Below are 21299 nucleotides of genomic sequence, written 5' to 3'. Positions count from 1 at the left end.
AACTTTACACTGTTATTTATGAAATAATCCGTCATAGGGAACCCGAAAGGGGCGTTGTGGGGTGCTAACACCTTCCTCGCATGTAACCGACTCCCTTACCCGACTCTGGTTGTAGTGGCCAAAGTTGATTTATGAAAATCAATTGCCTTGTATCTTTTTCCAATGTTTTGAGTAAAATATTGGTGGCGACTCCAAGAACCCTTCCTTTTGCGAAAACCACTAATCCATGGAGGGTCCCGCTTGGGATTAACATGGATTGGTGAGAATCATTTAACAAAATTGTTAGTTCGATGAGGTCTCAGTTTGAGAATAAGTCGTCCTAACAATCCATCATCTTTCAAAACTTAAAAAGAGTCCAACCATCGTCGCGAATGCCAAGGTCCGTTTCGGCGGGTGGCGACAAGAAGCGATCAATTCGGTGATTGCCTACCATCACATTCACTGATGAAGATTTTCAAGGCATAGACCCAATCCAAGATGACCCAATGGTCATCAGTGTAGAGAAACATAATTGCATCGTGAAAAAAACTTTGGTGGATCAAGGTAGTTCGGCTGATATCCTATATTGGAACACATTCAAGCAACTCGGCATTTTAGAGGAAGAGCTGAGTCCTTACAACGAACCACTCGTCGACTTTGCCAAGGAAAAGGTCAATACCAAGGGCTTCATTAAGTTGTTCACTCGATTTTTCTTCGATGAAAAAAAATATCGGGATATCCAAGTAAAATACATTATAGTACAGGCCAACACATCGTACAATATTCTACTTGGTCGGCCCTTGCTCAACGCATTAGGAGTCATCGTCTCAACGCCACATCTCACCATGAAATTCCCATCTGATAAAGGAAACATCCTCACAATTCATGTCGACCAGAAGGCAGCACGAGAATGTTATTTCACAAGTTTGCGGGTACCACCTATTGAGGAGAAGAAAACAAAGTCGAGACGAATTCATGCAATAACCCCCCTCCTCTGAATCGGTTTCAGCATAGGACTTGGCTCCAAGAATGAATGAGGATGAATGAACGGAGTCAACAGAGGAGAAAGTTGCATTCCAAATCGGCTCAAAAGCGTGTCAAGTCACATACATGGGAACCAGATTGTCGGAACCGGATCGCCAATGTATTAGGCAAATTCATTGAGAAGAACAAGGACCTTTTTGCATGGGTACCTTCGGATATGCCAGACATAGATCCCAATGTTATGTGTCACAAGTTGTCCGTATGCTGAGAGGCTAGACCAGTAGCCCAACGGAAGAGGAAGATGGGAACCGAAAGAAAACTGGCCGTGGAGAAAGAAGTTGCCAATTTGCTAGAGGCAAGATTCGTTCGAGAAAATACAATACACAACATGGCTCGCAAATGTGGTTATGGTCAAGAAGGTGAACGAGAAGTGGAAGATGTGCACTGATTACACCAACCTAAACAAAGCTTGCCCCAAAGATGTCTACCCATTACCCAATATTGATCGTCTATTCGATGGTGCCTCAATATGTTAAGTTTTCTAGACGCTTATTCAAGGTATAATCAAATTCAGATGCATCCACAAGATGAGGAGAAGACTGCTTTCATCACTGATTCGGCCAACTATTGTTATTGGGTGATGCCGTTTGGTTTGAAGAATGTAGGCGTTACATATCAACGACTTATGAATAAGATATTTAAGTATCAAATCGACAAGAATATGGAAGTCTATATGGACAACATGGTCGTCAAGTCAAATAACCTTCATAACCATATTACGGACTTGGTTGAGGTATTTCAATAGCTTTGGCATTATGACATGCGACTCAATCCCTAAAAGTGCACATTCGGAATCGCGGGTGGCAAGTTTCTAGGCTTCATGCTTTCAGCCAGGGGTATCGAAGCCAACCCCGATAAGTGTCGGGTAGTGGTCGAAATGAGGAGCCCACAAAATGTGAAAGAGGTACAACGGTTGGCCTGCCGACTTACAGCCTTGTCAAGGTTTCTTCCATGTCTTATAGAAGTAGCCAAACCAATCTTAAGTCTACTGAAAAAAGTAAACAAGTTTACATGGCCGGAAGTTTGTGAAACGGCCTTCCAAGCATTAAAACAGCATCTCGGAACACCTCCAATCCTCTCTAAGCCCAATCTTCAATCAGACCTCATTGTTTACATGTGCATTTCACATGAGGCCATCAACGCGGTCTTGATACAGGAGAAAGAAACTCAAATGCCTATCTACTTTATCAACCGAATGTTACAAGAATCGGAAAGTAGGTATCAACTACTAGAAAAGGTGGCACTTGGACTTGTTCACACGGCTCGTAGGCTTCGGCAATACTTCCAGGGACACAAGATCATAGTACACACCGATTTCCTAATCGCTAAGGTCTTGCGAAAGCCCAAATTGGCAAGATGAATGATGGCATGGTCTATTGAACTGTCAGAATTTGACATATCATTTGAGCCTAGAGGGTCGATTAAGTCATAATACTTGGCCGAGTTCATCAACGAGCTACAACCGAAGGGTCAATCGAGAGTGATCAATGGGCATTGCATGTTGATGGTTCCTCCAACAACATGGGTAGCGGGGCAATGTCGCCACCCGCCGAAACGGACCTTGGCATTCGCGACGATGGTCGGACTCTTTTTAAGTTTTGAAAAGTGGTGGATTGCTAGAACGACTTATTCTCAAACTGAGACCTTGTCGAGCTAACAATTTTATTAAATGATTCACCAATCCATGTTAATCCCAAGCAGGACCCTCCATGGATTAGTGGTTTTCATAAAAAGAAGGGTTCTTGGAGTCGCCACCAATGTTTTACTCAAAACATTGGAAAAAGGGATAAGGCAATTGATTTTATAAATCAACTTTGGCCATTACAACCAGAGTTGGGTAAGGGAGTCAGTTACGTGCGGGGAAGGTGTTAGCACCCCCACAACGCCCCATTAGGGTTCCCTATGACGGATTATTTATTAAATAATAGCGTAAAATTACTAAATTACCCCTATTTATTATAAGCGATTATATATTAAATATCTACATGATGACGAATTTAAATATGCAACAATCAGAAAGCGGTAAAAGAAGGGATTTTTAGAGAAGAAACCTCTTGAAGCGTGCTTTTTATATATCAATGAAGTTTAGGAGGCTTTTTGGCGCTCCCTCCCTCTACAAGCTCGCTCGCTCCTTCCTAAAAAATAATTTTTGACTATGGAAATCCAAAAGATTTCCCTTCGACTAAGTTCGAGACTCAAGCAAATGGCTCGTGACTCAAGAACTTCGTCGGATTGACTCTCAGAGCGATTTCTAGGGCAGAACACTGCTCAAAAACCCCAGAATACTCAAGGAGAGAGTCAAAACTGTGTGTGAAAGTGTCCTATGACGTCCAAATGACGTCCTATTTATAGGGATGAGGCGCAGTACGGCCCCTGGGGTCAATACGGCCCGTATTGAGTTTTTGTACTTCAATACGGCCGTATTGAATTCAGTACGGCCGTATTGAAATACAGAAACTTCAATACGGCCGTATTGGTTTCAGTACGGCCGTATTGTAGTACAAAATGTACAGTACGGCCGTACTGAACTCCAAGGAGGCCGTATTGAGCTCCAAACCTCCCACTTCCTTATTTTTAGGTACTCTAAGACCTCTAAACCTACAGATAGCCATCCTATGGTCTTCTAGGAGTCCTTCTGGCTGACTTTCTTTCGATCTTTGAGAGTCTTCGAGTCTTATTTCCGACCGGACAATTTTAGGGGTCTACAGCTGCCCCCCCTTTACTTAGTCAAACGGCCTTTTGGTGTAACGATTGACAAGTAAAGGAGTTGACCCGATTGTCCGGGGAATGAGCCATCCTTCCGACTTGTAGTGTCTTCCGGTGGAAAATTGTTGAGTAGCCTCTCCAGGTTGAGTATTAGTCGTTGCCTCTCCAGGCTCATTGCATACCTCGGTGCTCTGGACATCTGGGTAGCTGAGTACCGCCTCTCCAGGCTTGTGCATACCTCGGTGCTCTGGACATCTGGGTAGCTGAGTATCGCCTCTCCAGGCTTGTGCATACCTCGGTGCTCTGGACATCTGGGTAGCTGAGTATCGCCTCTCCAGGCTTGTGCATACCTTGGTGCTCTGGACATCTGGGTAGCTGAGTATCGCCTCTCCAGGCTTTGTGCATACCTCGGTGCTCTGGACATCTAGGTAGCTGAGTATCGCCTCTCCAGGCTTTGTGCATACCTCGGTGCTCTGGACATCTGGGTAGCGTGAGTTTGCCCTCTCCAGGGATAGCGATGATTTTGTCTCCACAGTCCACGATGCTGCTTCGACGATTGTTTTTGATTTTTGTGCCACTGAGGGCTGGATAACGCAGGGATCCGTCTAGGGGATGTGCAGTTACTCATAGGTTCTTGTGTCCCAACTTTCCATTGCGTAGTTGGTGCCCACTGGGAATTTCTGATTCCTTGGGGGTGCAGACACAAAGATGCTCTTTCTGATGTGAGCGGTGCCTTATGGTTGGCTGACGTCCTTTCGACGGTGGTGGAGTATCCCGGTTATCCTTATTCGGGTGACTCTTTTTGATTTTCTGGTTTTATTGCCTCTGCGTAGGCTGTTATCCACTAGGGGATTCTGTCGTATGATTTTGTCTCCACAGTCCACGATGCTGCTTCGACGGTTTTTTTTTATTTTGATGCCGCTGAGGGCTGGATAACGCAGGGATCCGTCTAGGGGATGTGCAGTTACTCATAGGTTCTTGTGTCCCAACTTTCCATTGTGTAGTTGGTGCCCACTGGGGAATTTATGATTCCTTGGGGATGCAGACACATAGATGCTCTTTCTGATGTGAGCGATGCCTTATGATTGGCTGACGTCCTTTCGACGTTGGTGGAGTATCCCGGTTATCCTTATTCGGGTGACTCTTTTGATTTTCCAGTTTTGTTGCCTCTGAGTAGGCGAATGATCTTGATGTTCGGTGTTCGGCTGAGTGCCGGATTCCGCTTGGGGAATGGTTATTGATGTTTTTGATTTTCTCTTTTTGAAGGAGTGCCTCTGAGTAGGCGAATGATCTTGATGTTCGGTGTTCGGCTGAGTGCCGGATTCCGCTTGGGGAATGGTTATTGATCTTTTTGATTTTTCTCTTTTTTGAAGGGGTGCCTCTGAGTAGGCGAATGGGGATTGAAGATCTTATGTATCCCAGAGTATTATTTAGAAAGCCTCTTCAGGCTTAGCTTCACTCATCGCTTGAGTTGGAAAGCTATCTTCCACTGAGGAAGTATGAGTCCTTTCGACTTGGATATTCTGTTTAGATGATCAAGCCTCCCTTGGGGAATCTTTGCTGATCTTGGTTTGATAGCTCTCACTAGGGAATTTGGCCTGTGAGTAGAAGCTGAGATATCTCTGGGGAGTATTATTTCGGCAAGCCTCTCCAGGCTCAGTTATTCTGAGAGAGTATTATTTCGGCAAGCCTCTCCAGGCTCAGTTATTTTGTATGAGTATTATTTCGGCAAGCCTCTCCAGGCTCAATTATTTTGAGAGAGTATTATTTCGGCAAGTCTCTCCAGGCTCAGTTATTCTGTACGAGTATTATTTCGGTAAGCCTCTCCAGGCTCAGTTATTCTGAGAGAGTATTATTTCGGCAAGCCTCTCCAGGCTCAGTTATTCTGATGAGGGAGTATTATTTCGGCGAGCCTCTCCAGGCTCAATTATTCTGAGAGAGTATTATTTCGGCAAGCCTCTCCAGGCTCAGTTATTCTGTATGAGTATTGTTTCGGCAAGCCTCTCCAGGCTCAGTTATTCTGTACGATGCGGAATCTTTGCCTTTTTTGTCGAATTTTGACATTTTCTGTATTTTTGCCTTTTTTGTCATTTTTTGGCTTTTTCTTGTTGACCGCTGCCATACACAAGCAATTTTTCCTATTTTTCTATTTTATGCAATTGCCTCATGAAGAGGTCTTTGAAAATTTCTTTGTGGCTAATACGGCCATATCCATTTCAGTACACCCGTATTGAGTTGAAAATTTGTTCATAACCCTATTTTTAGTACGGGTGTACTGAACATGATACGGGCGCATTTGTTGTTTCTGAAGTTTGATTTGATTTGATTTGATTTTCATTTTTTTTTTTTTGAATAAACAGAGAATAAGTGATCTTCCATTACACCTATCATCTGTATGCATGTATGCGGTATGATGCACCTAATTCTATTTGATTTATCTTTCAAAAGAATTAACCGATGCGTTTTTTGTTTGGATTCTGCCATTCCTCAAGACGGACTGTGCGCTGCCGTCTTCTATAACCGAGGAATGATGCGTATTATATTGAGATTTGGTGTTATCAACCAAGTGATTCTTCCCTTCCTTTAGAAGATATGTCAACCCTCCTATTGACCACTATATCTCCATGTTTCCACTAGATTATCCTAAAATCGTTTGGGACAAGAGAGAAAAGAAAGGAAAGGTATATTTTTCGAAAGTTTGTGTTTTAGAGGGGTTTTATTTTTATTTTGAAAAATGGTTTTTGTAAGAATGGCTGGCCAAGGTAGGCTTATGTGTTTAGGCTTGTTTGATTAAACACTTATGAAGTTAATAAAATCTTGTTTATTGACGTTGTGATTTTGACAACTTAGATAGCTCCCCTTGAACCTTTCTTTTTTGAATTCGGCTCATGGTACCATCATGGATTTCTTTTCGCTTTTTGATTGTCCTTATTTTTTGCCTAAAACACCCTTTTGTGGCGTCTTAGCGGACCTTTGTTTTTGTTTATTTTTGCAACCCTAATTTTTGCCTAGGTCACCCTTTCGTGGGATTCCTAGCGGGTCTTTTGCTCTTATTTTTGCACAGCCCCCTTTTTGGGTTTCCTGCCGAGCTTCTTTTATTTTAAAGGATTTCTTTTTATCCATGATGGCACTTGTCGAGGCCAAGGGAAGGTGTTCTAAGTTGTCACACACACTTCCACATAAAAATGATGTGGGTTTATTGTTATTAAGACAATTTTAACCTCATTCATGCTTATTCAAACAGGGTTAAAACAATGTGGTCTAGAGATTTATTGCAAGCAAGAAAAGAAGCAATAAGAAATAATAAAGAATGATTTTATTATAATCATAGTGGAAACATGTGCCCTATCGAGGCTCGGGGGTCGGGCTGTCCCCGAGGAGTAATCTCTAATAGTCATCAGGTCTATACATCCCTATTGGAAGGAGAAGAGCACTTGATGACGACGACCGGCCTTGACGCTTGTGAACCGGCCTTCCTAAAGATCTGGCTTAAAGAACGTCGAGAAGGATCTTGGTTCCTCTTCGTCCTTTGATCTTTATTAGGGTTGTATCCTAACCCTTGTTTCCCCGGATTATCCTTGATAATGGGTAGCTCGGGCATTCCTTGGGAATCCTTGCCAAGTCCTTGTCCTGGCAAGTATCCGTTCTTGGTGAACATGGAGGCTACCTTCTTCATTTCTCGGGGAAACGTTTCAACATTGGCAATCTCCAATGCTTGGAAGGCGGTTTCTAGAGCTTCCTCCGCTGCATCCACGTAAGGTATGGTGGATGGCTTGCTGATGAGTATGTCTTCTTCAGCCTGTACAGTCACCAGCTTGTCACCCATTATGAATTTGACTTTCTGGTGGAGCGTAGAAGGAACAGCTTTTGCATCATGAATCCAAGGTCGGCCGAGGAGACAGCTGTATGCGGGAGTAATGTCCATCACTTGAAATTCGACGTTGAAGATGGTGGGTCCAATTTGGATTGGGAGATTGACTTCTCCCACCACTTCTCTTTTAGAACCGTCGAAAGCTTGGACGATCATGTTGCTCGGGCGCATTTGGATTCCCTTGATTGCCACTTGATCGAGCGTTCTTTTTGGCATCACATTCAAGGAAGATCCGTTATCCACCAAGACTTTAGCGATGTGATACTCCTTGCACTTTACAGAGATGTGCAAGGGCTTGTTGTGATTCGGTCCCTCAGCGGGGATCTCTTCATTGGTGAAAGAGAGGTGATTACTGTCGCCACCGGCCCGAAACGGGCTTTCGGCATTCGCGAAGGATGGTTGGACTCGTTTATTGTTTTGAAAAAGTATGGATTGCTAGAATGACTTATTCTCAAACTGAGACCTCGTCAAACGAGCAATTTTATTAAAAGGCTCACCAATCCATGTTAATCCCAAGCGGGACCCTCCATGGAATAGTGGTTTTCGTAGTAAAAGGGTTCATGGAGTCGCCACCAATGTTTTACTCAAAACATTGGAAAAAGAAGTTTAAGGCAATCGATTCAAAAATCGACTTCGGCCATGACAACCAAAGTCGGGTAAGGGAGTCGGTTACGCGTGGGGAAGGTGTTAGCACCCCACAACGCCCCTTTTGGGTTCCCTATGACAGATTATAATAGTGCAAAATTACTAAATTACCCCTATTTATCATAAGCGATTATAAGCGAAATATCTACATGATGATAATTTAAGTATGCAACACTCAGAAAGCAGTAAAAGAAAGGATTTAAGAAGGAAACCTTTGAAGCGTGCTTTTCTATATATTTAAACAGAAATTGGGAAGCTTTTTGGCGTTCCCTCACTCTACAAGCCCGCTCGCTCCTTCCTAAAAAATAATTTTTGACTTGGAAATCCGATGGATTTCCCTTCGACTTAGTTCGAGACTCAAGCAAAATGCTCAGAACTCAAAAACTTCGTCGGATCAACTCTCCGAGTGATTTCTAGGCAGAGCACTGCTTAAAAAAACCCAGAATACTCAAGAAGAGGGTTAAAACTGTGTGTGAAAGTGTCCAATGACGTCAAAATGACGCCATATTTATAGGGAACAGGCGCAATACGGGCTATGGAATCAATACGGCCGTATTGGAATTTTTGAACTTCAATACGGCCGTATTGAGTTCAATACGGCCGTATTGAAATTCAGAAATTTCAATACGCCCGTATTGAGTTCACTGCGGCTGTATTGAAGCTTCAATACGGCCGTATTGATTTCAGTACGGCCGTATTGAAGTTTCAGAAACTTCAATACGCCGTATTGAGTTCACTGCGGCCGTATTGAAGCTTCAATACGGCCGTATTAAGTTTAGTACGGCCGTATTGGGCTTCATTCCCTCCACTTCCTTATTTTAAGCTACTCTAAGACCTCTAAACCTACAGATAGCCATCCTATGGTCTTCTAGGAGTCCTTCTGGCTGACTTTCCTTCGATCTTTGAGGGTCTTCGAGTTTTATTTCCGACCCGGACAATTTTAGGGGTCTACAATTACTAGCCGTGATGTGACTAACAATCCCCTCAAACTTGTCTTGGGAGATAGTGTGCGACACATATGCCTCGTTCAAGACTTTCAACAGAGCTTGTCGATGCGGTTCGGAGCTTAGGATCAACGACAACAGAGTAATCTTTGCTGGTGTCCTATGAAGTTGATCCACGATGGAGTACTCGCTTTGTCGGATAAACTTTAACAGCTCGTCAGTCTCCTCCTCGGATTCTTCATTTTCCTCGGTTTTCTCTTCTTTTTCTTTCCCTTTATTCTTGGGAGCTTTGTCATGAAGATCTTCGGGAGTGTAGATCCTGCCACTCCTAGTCATGCCCCCAAGTCCAGCGATGTTAGAGATATCGCTGTCGGCAGAAGAATGGATGTCGTATATCCATGGCACAGCCTTATTCGATTCGTAGGGGAAAGGTCTTGGAGTAGTGATCCTTAACGGTGTCGGACCTTCCCCTTTGTTCGTCTTGATTACCAACAACGAAGTTGTTGTGTGCTCGCTTGGCGCAGTTGTTGGTTTGCATTTGATAACAAATGGCGTGCGATCCACTCTTTGATTATACGCATCAATTAATTCTTTCTTTTTATTAATGTTTATTATTAAATTACTTGGAGAGATGTATGCAAATGAATGACTATGAAATGCAAAGGCAATTGAGAGATTTCATAAATCAAAAACTTGATTTCATTGATCATAGAAAGTGTACAACTTATCATACAATGCTTTGAAGCAATTTTTTACAATATGAGAAAAGCCGATAAAAACCCACAGGCGGGTTCATTTTTCTTCTCCATTCATCTTCGGCTTCCTCTACATGGCGGGCCATTGCTTTGACTTGCGTATGGACTGCTTGGCTCATATCATCACTGATCTTTTGAGCGTCCTTCGCCTTTTGATTATGGTAGTTGATCATGGCCTGCAGTTCATTAAGTTCGTCTTCGGCTCGATCCTTCTCCTCCCGGAGTCTAGCCATCTGTGCTAGTCCCTCTCTTTCCTTTTTGCTGAAATCGGAAAGGCTTGCGGTTTGTTGTTGAGCAACTTCCCGCCATTGTTGTGCGTCGGATCGAGTCAAGAGCAGATCGTCTTGCATGTCCTTGATCAACTGTGCCTGCCTTGCATGCTCGGCTTCAAGGTGTGCTATCTTTGTGTTGACTTCTAGGAGTTGACTACTCGGTTCAACCTTTGGCATTTTGGATGCCCGAGTAGCCTCCTCATTGAGGTTAGCACACTCATCCTTGAGCCGCTCTATCTCGTGGTCTTTCTTCTTGCATTGCCTTTGTAGACCATCGATGACGAAACTGGATTTTTCATTTTTCTCTTCAAGAACTCTCATTTGAGCTCCCATAATTTCCAGCTTCTTGGTCAAGGCGTCGACTTGTTCTTGCATTATCCTCCTTGTAGTTGCGGTTGCGCAAGAGGTGGATGGCTGGGACACCCCTCTCTCGCTCCTCCATATCTCGTAGTCGGTGGAGGCGGATACCCGAGGCTTTCCAAGCTCTCGATCTCCTTCATAGATTGGTTTCTCCCACGCTCTAATGACAGCGTGCATATCCCTTTGATGCTCGGAATCAATGGAGAAACACAATCCTCCAAGCTCCTCTTGAGTAGGAACAATCTGAGTCCTCATAAGTTGCCTCATAGCCAATCTAGGTGAGTAGGCTATGCAACCTCTAAGGCCCATCAATGGTATGCTTGGATAGCTGCCGCATCTCATCAATATATTGCTCGGACGGAACCAAGGACAAACCCATGTGAAGTGTTCAATACTCCACTGTTCCATCTCTTCCTTCCACTCGGAAGCATATCGGCGGCATACGGGGATCTTCGAAAAACTCCTCATCGGATCGGGCAAGGTCCCCATCTGACTAGAGGCATAGAAGTGTGTGATGCCCCATACATACAACAAGGAGGTACAACATCGGATAGTCTTCCCTTGCTTCTGCTGAGATAGGTTAACAGAAAGCAAGGTGTCGGCAAGAATGGCAGGCACGGGACTCTTCATGTGTACGTCCCAAGCGAAGAAAGCGTCCATGGCAGCGTGGTCCACTGTGTTAGCGTGAAAGGGGAATAAGATCGTCCCAAACACGGCTAACGCTAGAGTCTTGTTGAAAGCTAACCAATCTCCCTCATCAGCTAAGGAAGAAAGGTGGTCTTCAATCATAGCAAGCTTCCAACCCCTGATACTGCCGTTCCCCACTAAAGCGGATGATCGTGATGGCAGTTTGACTTGAGTTGCGACCCTCTCTACGGCCACATGATTTCCATGGAAGATATAGACCCCTGCTGATTTGGGCCATCGTAGCATGAGCTCATACTCCTCGAGAGTAGGAACTAAGTCAAACTGGGGGAACTCGAAACAATGCAGATCGAGACTCCAAAAATGGACCAAGGCTCTCAGAAAAGCTGGATCCACACAAATCATCATCAAATCGAGAACTCGTCCATAAGATTTTTCAAACTCCAAACGAGCTTCTCGTGGCATCAAGGAACAGAGGTGATCCAACCTCTCGGCACGGTACAACAAGAAGTCCACTTTCTTCAACTGCCCTTGCATTCCCCTAGATCCCTCCATAATCTACAATAAAATGCATGATATGAGATGATGGTGGTGAATATGCATGCATAGTGTCTATTTAACTAAGCATTATCATATTTTCGGAATGTTCCTAAGATGATGCATGATATTGCTTGGTTTGGATAAATAATATTTTTCTTTATTTTTCTTTAGGGTATTTTTTTTTGTATTTTTTGGGTGAAAAGGGAAACTACCTATATGAATGTGATGAAGGTAGATGTTAACACCATGTAATGGAAGATTCTTATTTCTATTTATTCTTATTTTAAAAAGGGATGTTGTATGTTTAAAGAAATGTAATGTATGCTCAAACAATTTCACATAATCAATGCACAAACAATTCACTCATCCACGAACAGTCACGAGCGAATCACGAGGTAGGGGTATCCTGCAGAAAAGTGCATATTCAAGGAGGTTCTAACTGTTCTCACTGGTCTGAGGCCCCCAAGGTGCCCCCATTATAGGGACCCAATCCCTCTCGTCGTAAGTCGATGGAAAGTTCCAACGCACTGTCGGACTCGAGTTCATGGTTATCACCTTGAGTGATGCTTTTCGACAACGGTCTACGGGCACCTATAGACCCATTCGACAACCGGCCGTACTAACATCCACTCCCTATGGCTTTCCACTCATGCCCCCGGGTATAGAGGGAACTGTTGTGTGCAAAGGTTTGTGTGCAGTTTTTATTTCAAACAATTGCGAAAATTTTAAACATACAACAGTTATTAAAGCCAAATAGATAAAGCATGTTATCATACAAGTAAGGGGTAATGAAGTAATTTTAAACTATTATTTTAAAAATAATCCATCACTAAATGGGACTGACTCTCGAGGCTTCCCCAGTGGAGTCGCCATCTGTCGCCACCCGCCGAAACGGACATTGGCATTCGCGACGATGGTCGGACTCTTTTTAAAGGTTTGAAAAGTGGTGGATTGTTAGAACGACTTATTCTCAAACTGAGACCTTATCGAACTAACAATTTTATTAAATGATTCACCAATCCATGTTAATCCCAAGCGGGACCCTCCATGGATTAGTGGTTTTCGTAAAAAGAAGGGTTCTTGGAGTCGCCACCAATGTTTTACTCAAAACATTGGAAAAAGGGATAAGACAATTGATTTTATAAATCAACTTTGGCCATTACAACCAGAGTTGGGTAAGGGAGTCGGTTACGTGCGGGGAAGGTGTTAGCACCCCCACAACGCCCCATTAGGGTTCCCTATGACGGATTATTTATTAAATAATAGCGTAAAATTACTAAATTACCCCTATTTATTATAAGCGATTATATATTAAATATCTACATGATGACGAATTTAAATATGCAACAATCAGAAAGCGGTAAAAGAAGGTATTTTTAGAGAAGAAACCTCTTGAAGCGTGCTTTTTATATATCAATGAAGTTTAGGAGGCTTTTTGGCGCTCCCTCCCTCTACAAGCTCGCTCGCTCCTTCCTAAAAAATAATTTTTGACTATGGAAATCCAAAAGATTTCCCTTCGACTAAGTTCGAGACTCAAGCAAATGGCTCGTGACTCAAGAACTTCGTCGGATTGACTCTCAGAGCGATTTCTAGGGCAGAACACCGCTCAAAAACCCCAGAATACTCAAGGAGAGAGTCAAAACTGTGTGTGAAAGTGTCCTATGACGTCCAAATGACGTCCTATTTATAGGGATGAGGCGCAGTACGGCCCCTGGGGTCAATACGGCCCGTATTGAGTTTTTGTACTTCAATACGGCCGTATTGAATTCAATACGGCCGTATTGAATTCAATACGGCCGTATTGAAATACAGAAACTTCAATACGGCCATATTGGTTTCAGTACGGCCGTATTGTAGTACAAAATGTGCAGTACGGCCGTACTGAACTCCAAGGAGGCCGTATTGAGCTCCAAACCTCCCACTTCCTTATTTTTAGGTACTCTAAGACCTCTAAACCTACAGATAGCCATCCTATGGTCTTCTAGGAGTCCTTCTGGCTGACTTTCTTTCGATCTTTGAGAGTCTTCGAGTCTTATTTCCGACCAGGACAATTTTAGGGGTCTACAGGCAAGCATCATTCTTGAAGGGCCCATGGGGGTAACCCTTGATCCATGCACTTTACATTTCGAGCCTCAAACAATCAAGCTTAGTACGAGGCACTACTAGCCGGGCTGCGATTAGCAAGCGAAGTCAGGGTCCGAAGGTTGATTTGTTGGACAGACTCAAAAATCGTATCGCAACAGGTTAATAATCATTTCCAAGTCAAAAATCCAAACCTACTGCGTTATTATCACTTGTTCCATGACATGTAATCGAACTTCGATAAAGTACAAGTAAAGCATACACCGAGAGAGAGTAATGAAAGAGCCGATCAGTTGGCACGGTTGGCAAGCAGTGGTTGCAAACCAGGACAGCTCAGAACTACCTTGCACCTTGAGTTATCCAATCCGAGCATATCCTCCACCAAAAGCATGATGGTGGAAGAGACGCAATCAGAATCACCTACTACAACTTGGATAACAAAATTGCTTGATTTCAACTTACGAGGCAAGCAAATCGTCAAACCATCATCTGCAAAAAAACTGTGAACTCAAGCTGCCAGATATTCGGTCATCGGTAGAGAGTTATATCGGAGGGGCTTCTCAACCCCGTTGCTCAAATGCTTGGACACAATCCAAGTCGATTATGTGTTGAGAGAAATACACCAAGGCATTTGCAGTTCACATTCGGGTGGCAAAACCCTAGCAGCAAAGGTATTAAGAGCATGGTATTATTGGCTGACCCTTAAGAGTGATCGTGCACAGCTCGTCAAGCAGTGCGTTCAATGTCAAAAGCATGGCAACCTGATCCATGCCTCGGTTGAGGAGCTACACAATATCAGTTCACCATGGCCTTTCGCCTTATGGGGTATGGACTTGCTTGGCCATTTCCCTCTCGCCAAATGCCAATGCAAGTTCTTATTGGTACCAGTCGACTACTTCACGAAATGGATAGAAGCCGAGCTGCTTGCCACTATCACAGCAAGTAATGTTCAGAAATTCCTGTGGAATTACATTATAACATGCTTCAAAATACCATATGCTATCATCACTAATAATGGGCTCCAATTCACAGACCACAAACTCAACAAGTTCACGAACGATATGGGGATTCGGCATCAATTCACATCGGTTAAGCATCCACAATCCAACGGACAAGCCGAAGTGGCTAATAAGGTCATTCTCTCAGAATTAAAAAAATGTTTGAGTGATGCGAAGGGAGCTTGGGCCGAAGAATTGTTGGAAGTATTGTGGGCCTACATGTGTACGCCCCAATCAACCACAAGAGAAACGCCCTTCCGGTTAATTTATGGTACCGATGCCATGATTCCTGTAGAAGTTGGGGAACCCTCATTTCGGTGCATTCATTTCAATGAGAACTCGAACAATACCTCTATCTGGGCCGAAATCGATATGGTGGAAGAAGTGCGCAGCAAGGCGCAGGCAATTGCTAAAGCATGTAGGCAGAGAATGACTCGGAGATTTGACACTGCACTCAACAGGAGGGAATTTAGAGAAGGTGACCTTGTATGGATAGTCGAAGGGACGACCCGCCGAAATCCATGAGAAGGCAAGTTGGTGGCCAATTGGGATGGTCCATTTCGAATTCGATAGAACCTCCACAACGGAGCATACAAGCTCGAAGAGCTTTCGGGCAAAATTATTCCACGAACTTGGAACTTGACTCACCTGAAGACTTATTTCAGTTAGAAATTTTTGTAATGACAAAGTAATCATTAATGTACATGCATGATGCACTCTTTTCCTTGATCGGTCTTTTCTACCCTTATAAAAAAGTGAAAAGGGGTTTTGGCCGACAAGGTTTTTAACGAGGCACCCATCAATGAAATTCAGTCCAATTCCCTCTACTCATTCTTACTCTCACTTGTAATATAACTCTAAATACAAAAGGTTTCCCTCCTGAGTGAATCAACTCGGCCAAGGATGTGCCTTCAGAATTTGTACAAAAAGGTTTCCCTCCCGAGTGAATCAACTCGGCCAAGGATGTGCCTTCAGAATTCGTACAAAAAGGTTTCCCTCCCGAGTGAATCAACTTGGCCAAGGACGTGCCTTCGAAATTCGTACAAAAAGGTTTCCCTCCCGAGTGAACCAATTTGGCCAAGGATGTGCCTTCAGAATTCATACAAAAAGGTTTCCCTCCCGAGTGAACCAACTCAGTCAAGGATGTGCCTTCAAAATTCATACAAAAAGGTTTCCCTCCCGAGTGAATCAACTCGACCAAGGATGTACCTTCAGAATTCGTACAAAAAGGTTTGCCTCCCGAGTGAATCAACTCGGCCAAGGATGTGCCTTCGGAATTCGTACAAAAAGGTTTCCCTCTCAAGTTAACTAACTCGATCAAGGATGCACCTTTGGAATTCGTACAAAAAGATATCCCTCCCGAATGGTTTCACTCGATTTTCTATCCAAAAGCGCACATTACCAAAGCATTTTCGTCCAGTCTTTCACTCATAGCTTCCCCAGCCGAATGACCCATCTCGGTAACATTACTTATGGAATTCGTTAAACAAAGCTCCTTCACTGAATGTTTACACTCGATTTTCTATTCAAAAATGCGCATTACTGAAGTATTCCTGTTCAGTTTTTCACTCATAAGGTCTTTTGGCTGAAAAACCTATCTCGGCAAAGGTTAGTTCTTAGTGATGCGTTCGTCTTAACTTTGTCATGATTGAAAATTTACCCTTTAATCAAAAGCAAAATTCATACGAGGAAAAAGAACATTGTTCGAAAACACAAAAAGGCATTTCATTGCGAAAATTGGAGACTCTATCGGCCCCCCTTCTACATTAAAACAAGCCAAGTTCTCCTCTATACACAACCTAACACAAAAAACTAGGGCTATCCTAAATGCCTTCTAAAGCCAATCTATTTTTGAGGGTTGTCGATCGGGTCGTCTTGAGTGTTGGCATCTGTGTCAACCTCCTGATCGGGAATTGGCTCCTCTTGCTCGTCTTCGACCTCGTCCTTAGACGAAATATGAGTATCTTCTTCTGGCTGGGAGGTAGCATTCAGCTCATGGGTATCAGGGTTAGCCCCCTAGGGCATATCCCCGAATGACATGAAGGACACTTGATAAAAATCGTGGGTCATGTCAAATTCGAAGTCCTCATGGAACTGACCGAAGTGCTTAGCTTGTCGAATAACACGTCAGAATTTGGCTTCATGCTGAGTGACAATCTTTTCCTTTGCCTGCACTTTTAGCCGCTTGAACTCGGCCTGGCCTTCTTCTATTCGACAGCGCTCTTCATTGGATGTCTTTTGAAGATCCAGACGAAGAGTGTCATTCTCTCGCCTAAGTATGTCCAGCTCGGTAGCAAGTTCCCGATTCTTAGCCATGACATCTTGAGTGGTCGAGAGAGCTTCGGCCGTGGCCCTATCGACTTCTTCAACCCTTTTTTCAAGCGCATCAACTCACTGATCAGCTCCATCATCAAATGATGAGCGAGTGCCAAGGAGCGCGCTTGCACCTTGCAAAAGTACTTCCATTTGGACACGGTATCCAAATTGTCCAGGAATTCCTCCCATAGGCCAACACTGCATCTGGCCGAATCAGTGTATCGGTCGACACATCCTTACTCAAAAAATGCATGAGACATCAAAGTGGGGGGCACCACAATTACGATTCGTGTTGGTGATGGTTCGGCGGGTTGCTTCAAATTTTTTGGCTTTCTCAGGGCATTCTTCGTTGCCCTTTCTTTTTTTCCCCTCTTGCTTGAGACCCGTTTCCTTCTTCCCTCTTCGTTTTTTGCATTCAGGGGAGAGGGGCACCCAGTCATCTTGGACTGGTCGGGGAGTGCGTGCAATGGTCAAACTGCCAACTACTCTGGATTGTTTGGCTTGCTTCACTCAATCAGCAAGCAAGTTCTAGATGTTGAACTCGTCGGCACCACTGATTACCATGATTCCTGCATAAATGAACAAGTGAACATCAATATGAATTTAGCGAATGATTAAAATAGGACAAATAACATACCTATCTGGTTGTACTCCCACTGAGGGGATTCAACCAAGTTGATCAAAGACCTGGTCGGCAAACGCCAAGGAAGACGAAGCAATAATTTCAAGTCTTTCTGCTCTTCGGCCGAAAGCATCTTCTTTGGCACAACATCATAAGGTCGAGGTGCGCGTGTCCAATATAAGGGAAATAAGCTTTTATCGTCCTCGCCAAAGAAAAAGCGTCTTCCATTTGATTGAATGGTCACTCAAAAAAACATGGCCTTAAATTTCTTGTAAGAAGAGGTAAAGCTATTCAGCAGTTGCCGATCCCCAACTCAGCTTAAAGATAACCAATTCGCCAACGTGGATGGCCTAGACGAATAGATATATAGAAAAAGTAGCAGTGATGGCCGAATGCAAAGGCATCGGCATAGGTGTTTGAAGCCTTGTATTTGAGCCCAGCTATTCGGATGCAATTGAGTCGGTGCAACATTCAAAATCCTAAACACACCCATCATGAACTCGTCAAACGGAAACTTCACCTTAATATCTTGAAGAAGGCAATCATATATATAGAACGACTCCATCTTAACGACTTCTTAGTTTAGGCAGACTAGGTCAGGATTTGGAAAAGCGTTGTTTCGGCAGGACCGAACACCAATAGGATAGGGCTCATCCTTTGCGTTAAAAGTTAGACAGTTAGTGTACTCCAGAAGATTGGTAATCATCGTTGTGTCTCGGTAGCGGGAGTAGTAAGATGTCACCTCTCTATTCACCCATTCATAGACAGGTACCTCGGATGACCCATATTTCTGCCAATTCGAGACACGCCTTGCTTTAGGCCAAACCTCAGCACTTCCACTAGTGGAGGTTTCCCCTGAGGAAGTCCCACTACCATCAGGTCGTTCGGCATGGACTGGAGACATAACTTCACCACTCGGATGACTAGAATCCCTGGACGACGACCCCCCGAATGACGATGGCCGAGAGCTGCTGGTCGAAGAGCTTTAAAAAATCTCAGCCATAATAATAAACACTTACCAAGTTTTTTGAAGCACAAATTCAAGCACTCGACAGACTCGATTCGGTCTTGGATTCGTTCGGACAATACACCTCGGATGAAAGCAATACGCGTGGGGGGCTCTACCACTCATTACTATTTATAGCTTCGAAAAAAGGCGGGAAAATTCAAAAATTCAAAATCGTAATCGTCAGATCTTCAAGATCCAACGATTTAGATTGTACAACCTTTCAACTTACCCATGGATCGCAATTTCAACTTTATACCATTGAAGAGTTTTTTCTCCTCTCCAAGGCTAGGGGGCAAGTGTACGGATAAGAGCACTCGACCATCGGATGGCTGACATCCGATCAGTCACCGAATGGGCAAACTTAGTAGTCGACACCCGTTCGGCCACCGAATAGCCGAAGCCCTAGGTAGAGTACACTTTGGAGTCAAAAATCATCCCTAATCACCAATTAAGGGTTAATCACACTGATAAGCTGATTAGGGACGTATTACCTAATGTGGTAACCCTGTTGCAAGGCCCAGGGAAGTCAGGGCCCATTAATGTCAGTATAAATAGCTCTTGTCACGAGGTAACATCACTGTTCATTAATTACTATCAATATCTGTGCTTTTCCTGACTTGAGTATCGGAGTGCCTTTTGCAGGTACCCTCCCTCTCACCGGAATATTCGTTTGGAGTGCTCGTTCGGCCCTTAGAGTGCTAGAAGATTACTAGTGTGCCCTTCAGACAGGTACAATAATCCTTCTTGGATATTTGGCCACTTAAGTCTCTAACATGTTAATTGTGTCTGATAGCCTCAAATATGGCTATAGTAGCATCCAATAAAGGGGATTACAAATTTGCCAAAGGTACTGAATCAGAATAAGCATTCCTTTTTCTGAAATGCAACAATAACAGCTGAACTGGGAGTCTTAAAATATTGGGGGGGCAACAAATCTCTTGGTTTTCTTTATTCCAAAATCATCATCATGTTGGTTGTTCCTGCAGTAGAACCATGAAAAATATTTCAATTCTAACATATAAGTAATGTGTAGTAGAACAATTTCAAATATCAATTTTCTATAGTCAAAATTGTGCTTGCATCAGAGTAGAGTTGGAATAAAGAAGATGGAAAATTCAACTACTTCTAAGGCTATGACAAAAAAACTATAAGAGTTGATGCTTCAAATCCCTTTTTTGCATGTATTGTAGATTTCAACACATTATTTTGCTGAGGCATAAAGTCGTACAGGGCTTTTGAGAATACCTTCTTAGCCCACTCCATAAAAACCCCACATTGCCACTAATCAAGTTACACAAGTAAAAGAATCTTCTAGATAATGAATGTCATGTATCAAAACACTATTTATTTTTCAAGTTCAAATTGATAAAAGTAAAAACCATTAGTGAACATAGACAAACAATTCAAGGATACAAAATATTTGCTTTATTTCATATATCAATCACCTTCAAATACAATGTTCATCTCATTAAAGAAACTACACTCAAAATCTCTTTAACTTGCAAACATTAGAATGTGTATTGTACATCTTATAAAATGCCCTGACACATAGGAAGTCCAAATATTAGTACGTGTATTGCACATCTTATAAAATACTGGCTTTATGTGTCTACACTATAGTGTTACAATAAATAAGTTATTTGTATTCCCATAACTTTCATAAACTAATAAAATTAAATTTCTTTCCCAAAATAATTCCACTATTTTCTTGTTTACAAGATAAGTTATCTATATTCTCATAACTTTCATAAACTTATAAAAATTTTGGTGAAGAAAAAAAAAACAAAAGAAAAAATACAAGCAGGAGAATAAAAGATTATAAACACCAGTATCTCTCACTCTATAACTATTTTTTTTTTTCGTGGGTGAGGAATTGAGATATACCTGCTTCACAATACAAGCATTATCTGGGTAGGGGCTATGTAAGCAATATCCTACATCAAGCAAACACAAGTTTCAATTTTAGTAACACATCAACTAGTAACTGCCACAATTGATTAGGCTTAAGAAATGATCCCATTTGTTCTTGTAAACATCTTGCTAAGAAATGGTCCCATTCATGGTTTTACTTAAGCTAACTCACCTCTGTATGTTGAATTTCTCAATGAGATTCCATTGATTTGTCGATGAAGTAAGAGCACAAACTTTTCGTTACTCAAACCTCTCATCTAAATCTAAATTAAATTATGAATTTCATTATCAAACAAAATTCAAATAAAATTGATTTAATAGTTAGTCATATTCAAGATTTTCATTCATACCTGATTCAAAAGTCCACAACCACATAGTTGTAGCCATAATATTGAGATTTTGCGGTCTTTTCCACTACATCTTGACTACAATTATAATTGTATCTAAAAATTGCGTTTTCCCCACGAAACTGACATCCACTGCTACCAATTCGTTCTCGTTCTTGTTCTCATTCTAAACCCTAGCATTCCATCAGGATTGAGATAAAATACCATGTGTCCCTCCTTAGGGAGCGTCATCTAGAGGAACGATGCTTTGGTG

The 21299-nt window shown here is 42.7% G+C and overlaps 1 protein-coding gene across 1 annotated transcript; it reads left to right on the top strand.

The window, feature by feature from the left end:
• Nucleotides 1–485: 485 nt before the first annotated feature.
• LOC145950334 (uncharacterized) lies at nucleotides 486–977 on the top strand. The gene has a single exon (XM_083061422.1). It carries the CDS (start codon nucleotides 486–488, stop codon nucleotides 975–977), a length of 492 nt encoding a protein of 163 aa, XP_082917548.1.
• The last annotated feature ends 20322 nt before the right edge of the window (nucleotides 978–21299 follow it).

Source organism: Cajanus cajan, chromosome 8, assembly GCF_000230855.2.
Source record: "Cajanus cajan strain Asha chromosome 8, NIPB_CcT2T_4, whole genome shotgun sequence".
Classification (NCBI taxonomy): Eukaryota; Viridiplantae; Streptophyta; class Magnoliopsida; order Fabales; family Fabaceae; genus Cajanus; species Cajanus cajan.
Note: the sequence above shows the minus strand (reverse complement) of the source record. Positions and strands in the feature narration are given on the sequence as shown.

What these genes read in the sequence shown, in the direction of transcription:
- LOC145950334 (XM_083061422.1), top strand. Translation starts at nt 486, where the DNA reads ATGGTCATCAGTGTAGAGAAACATAATTGCATCGTGAAAAAAACTTTG.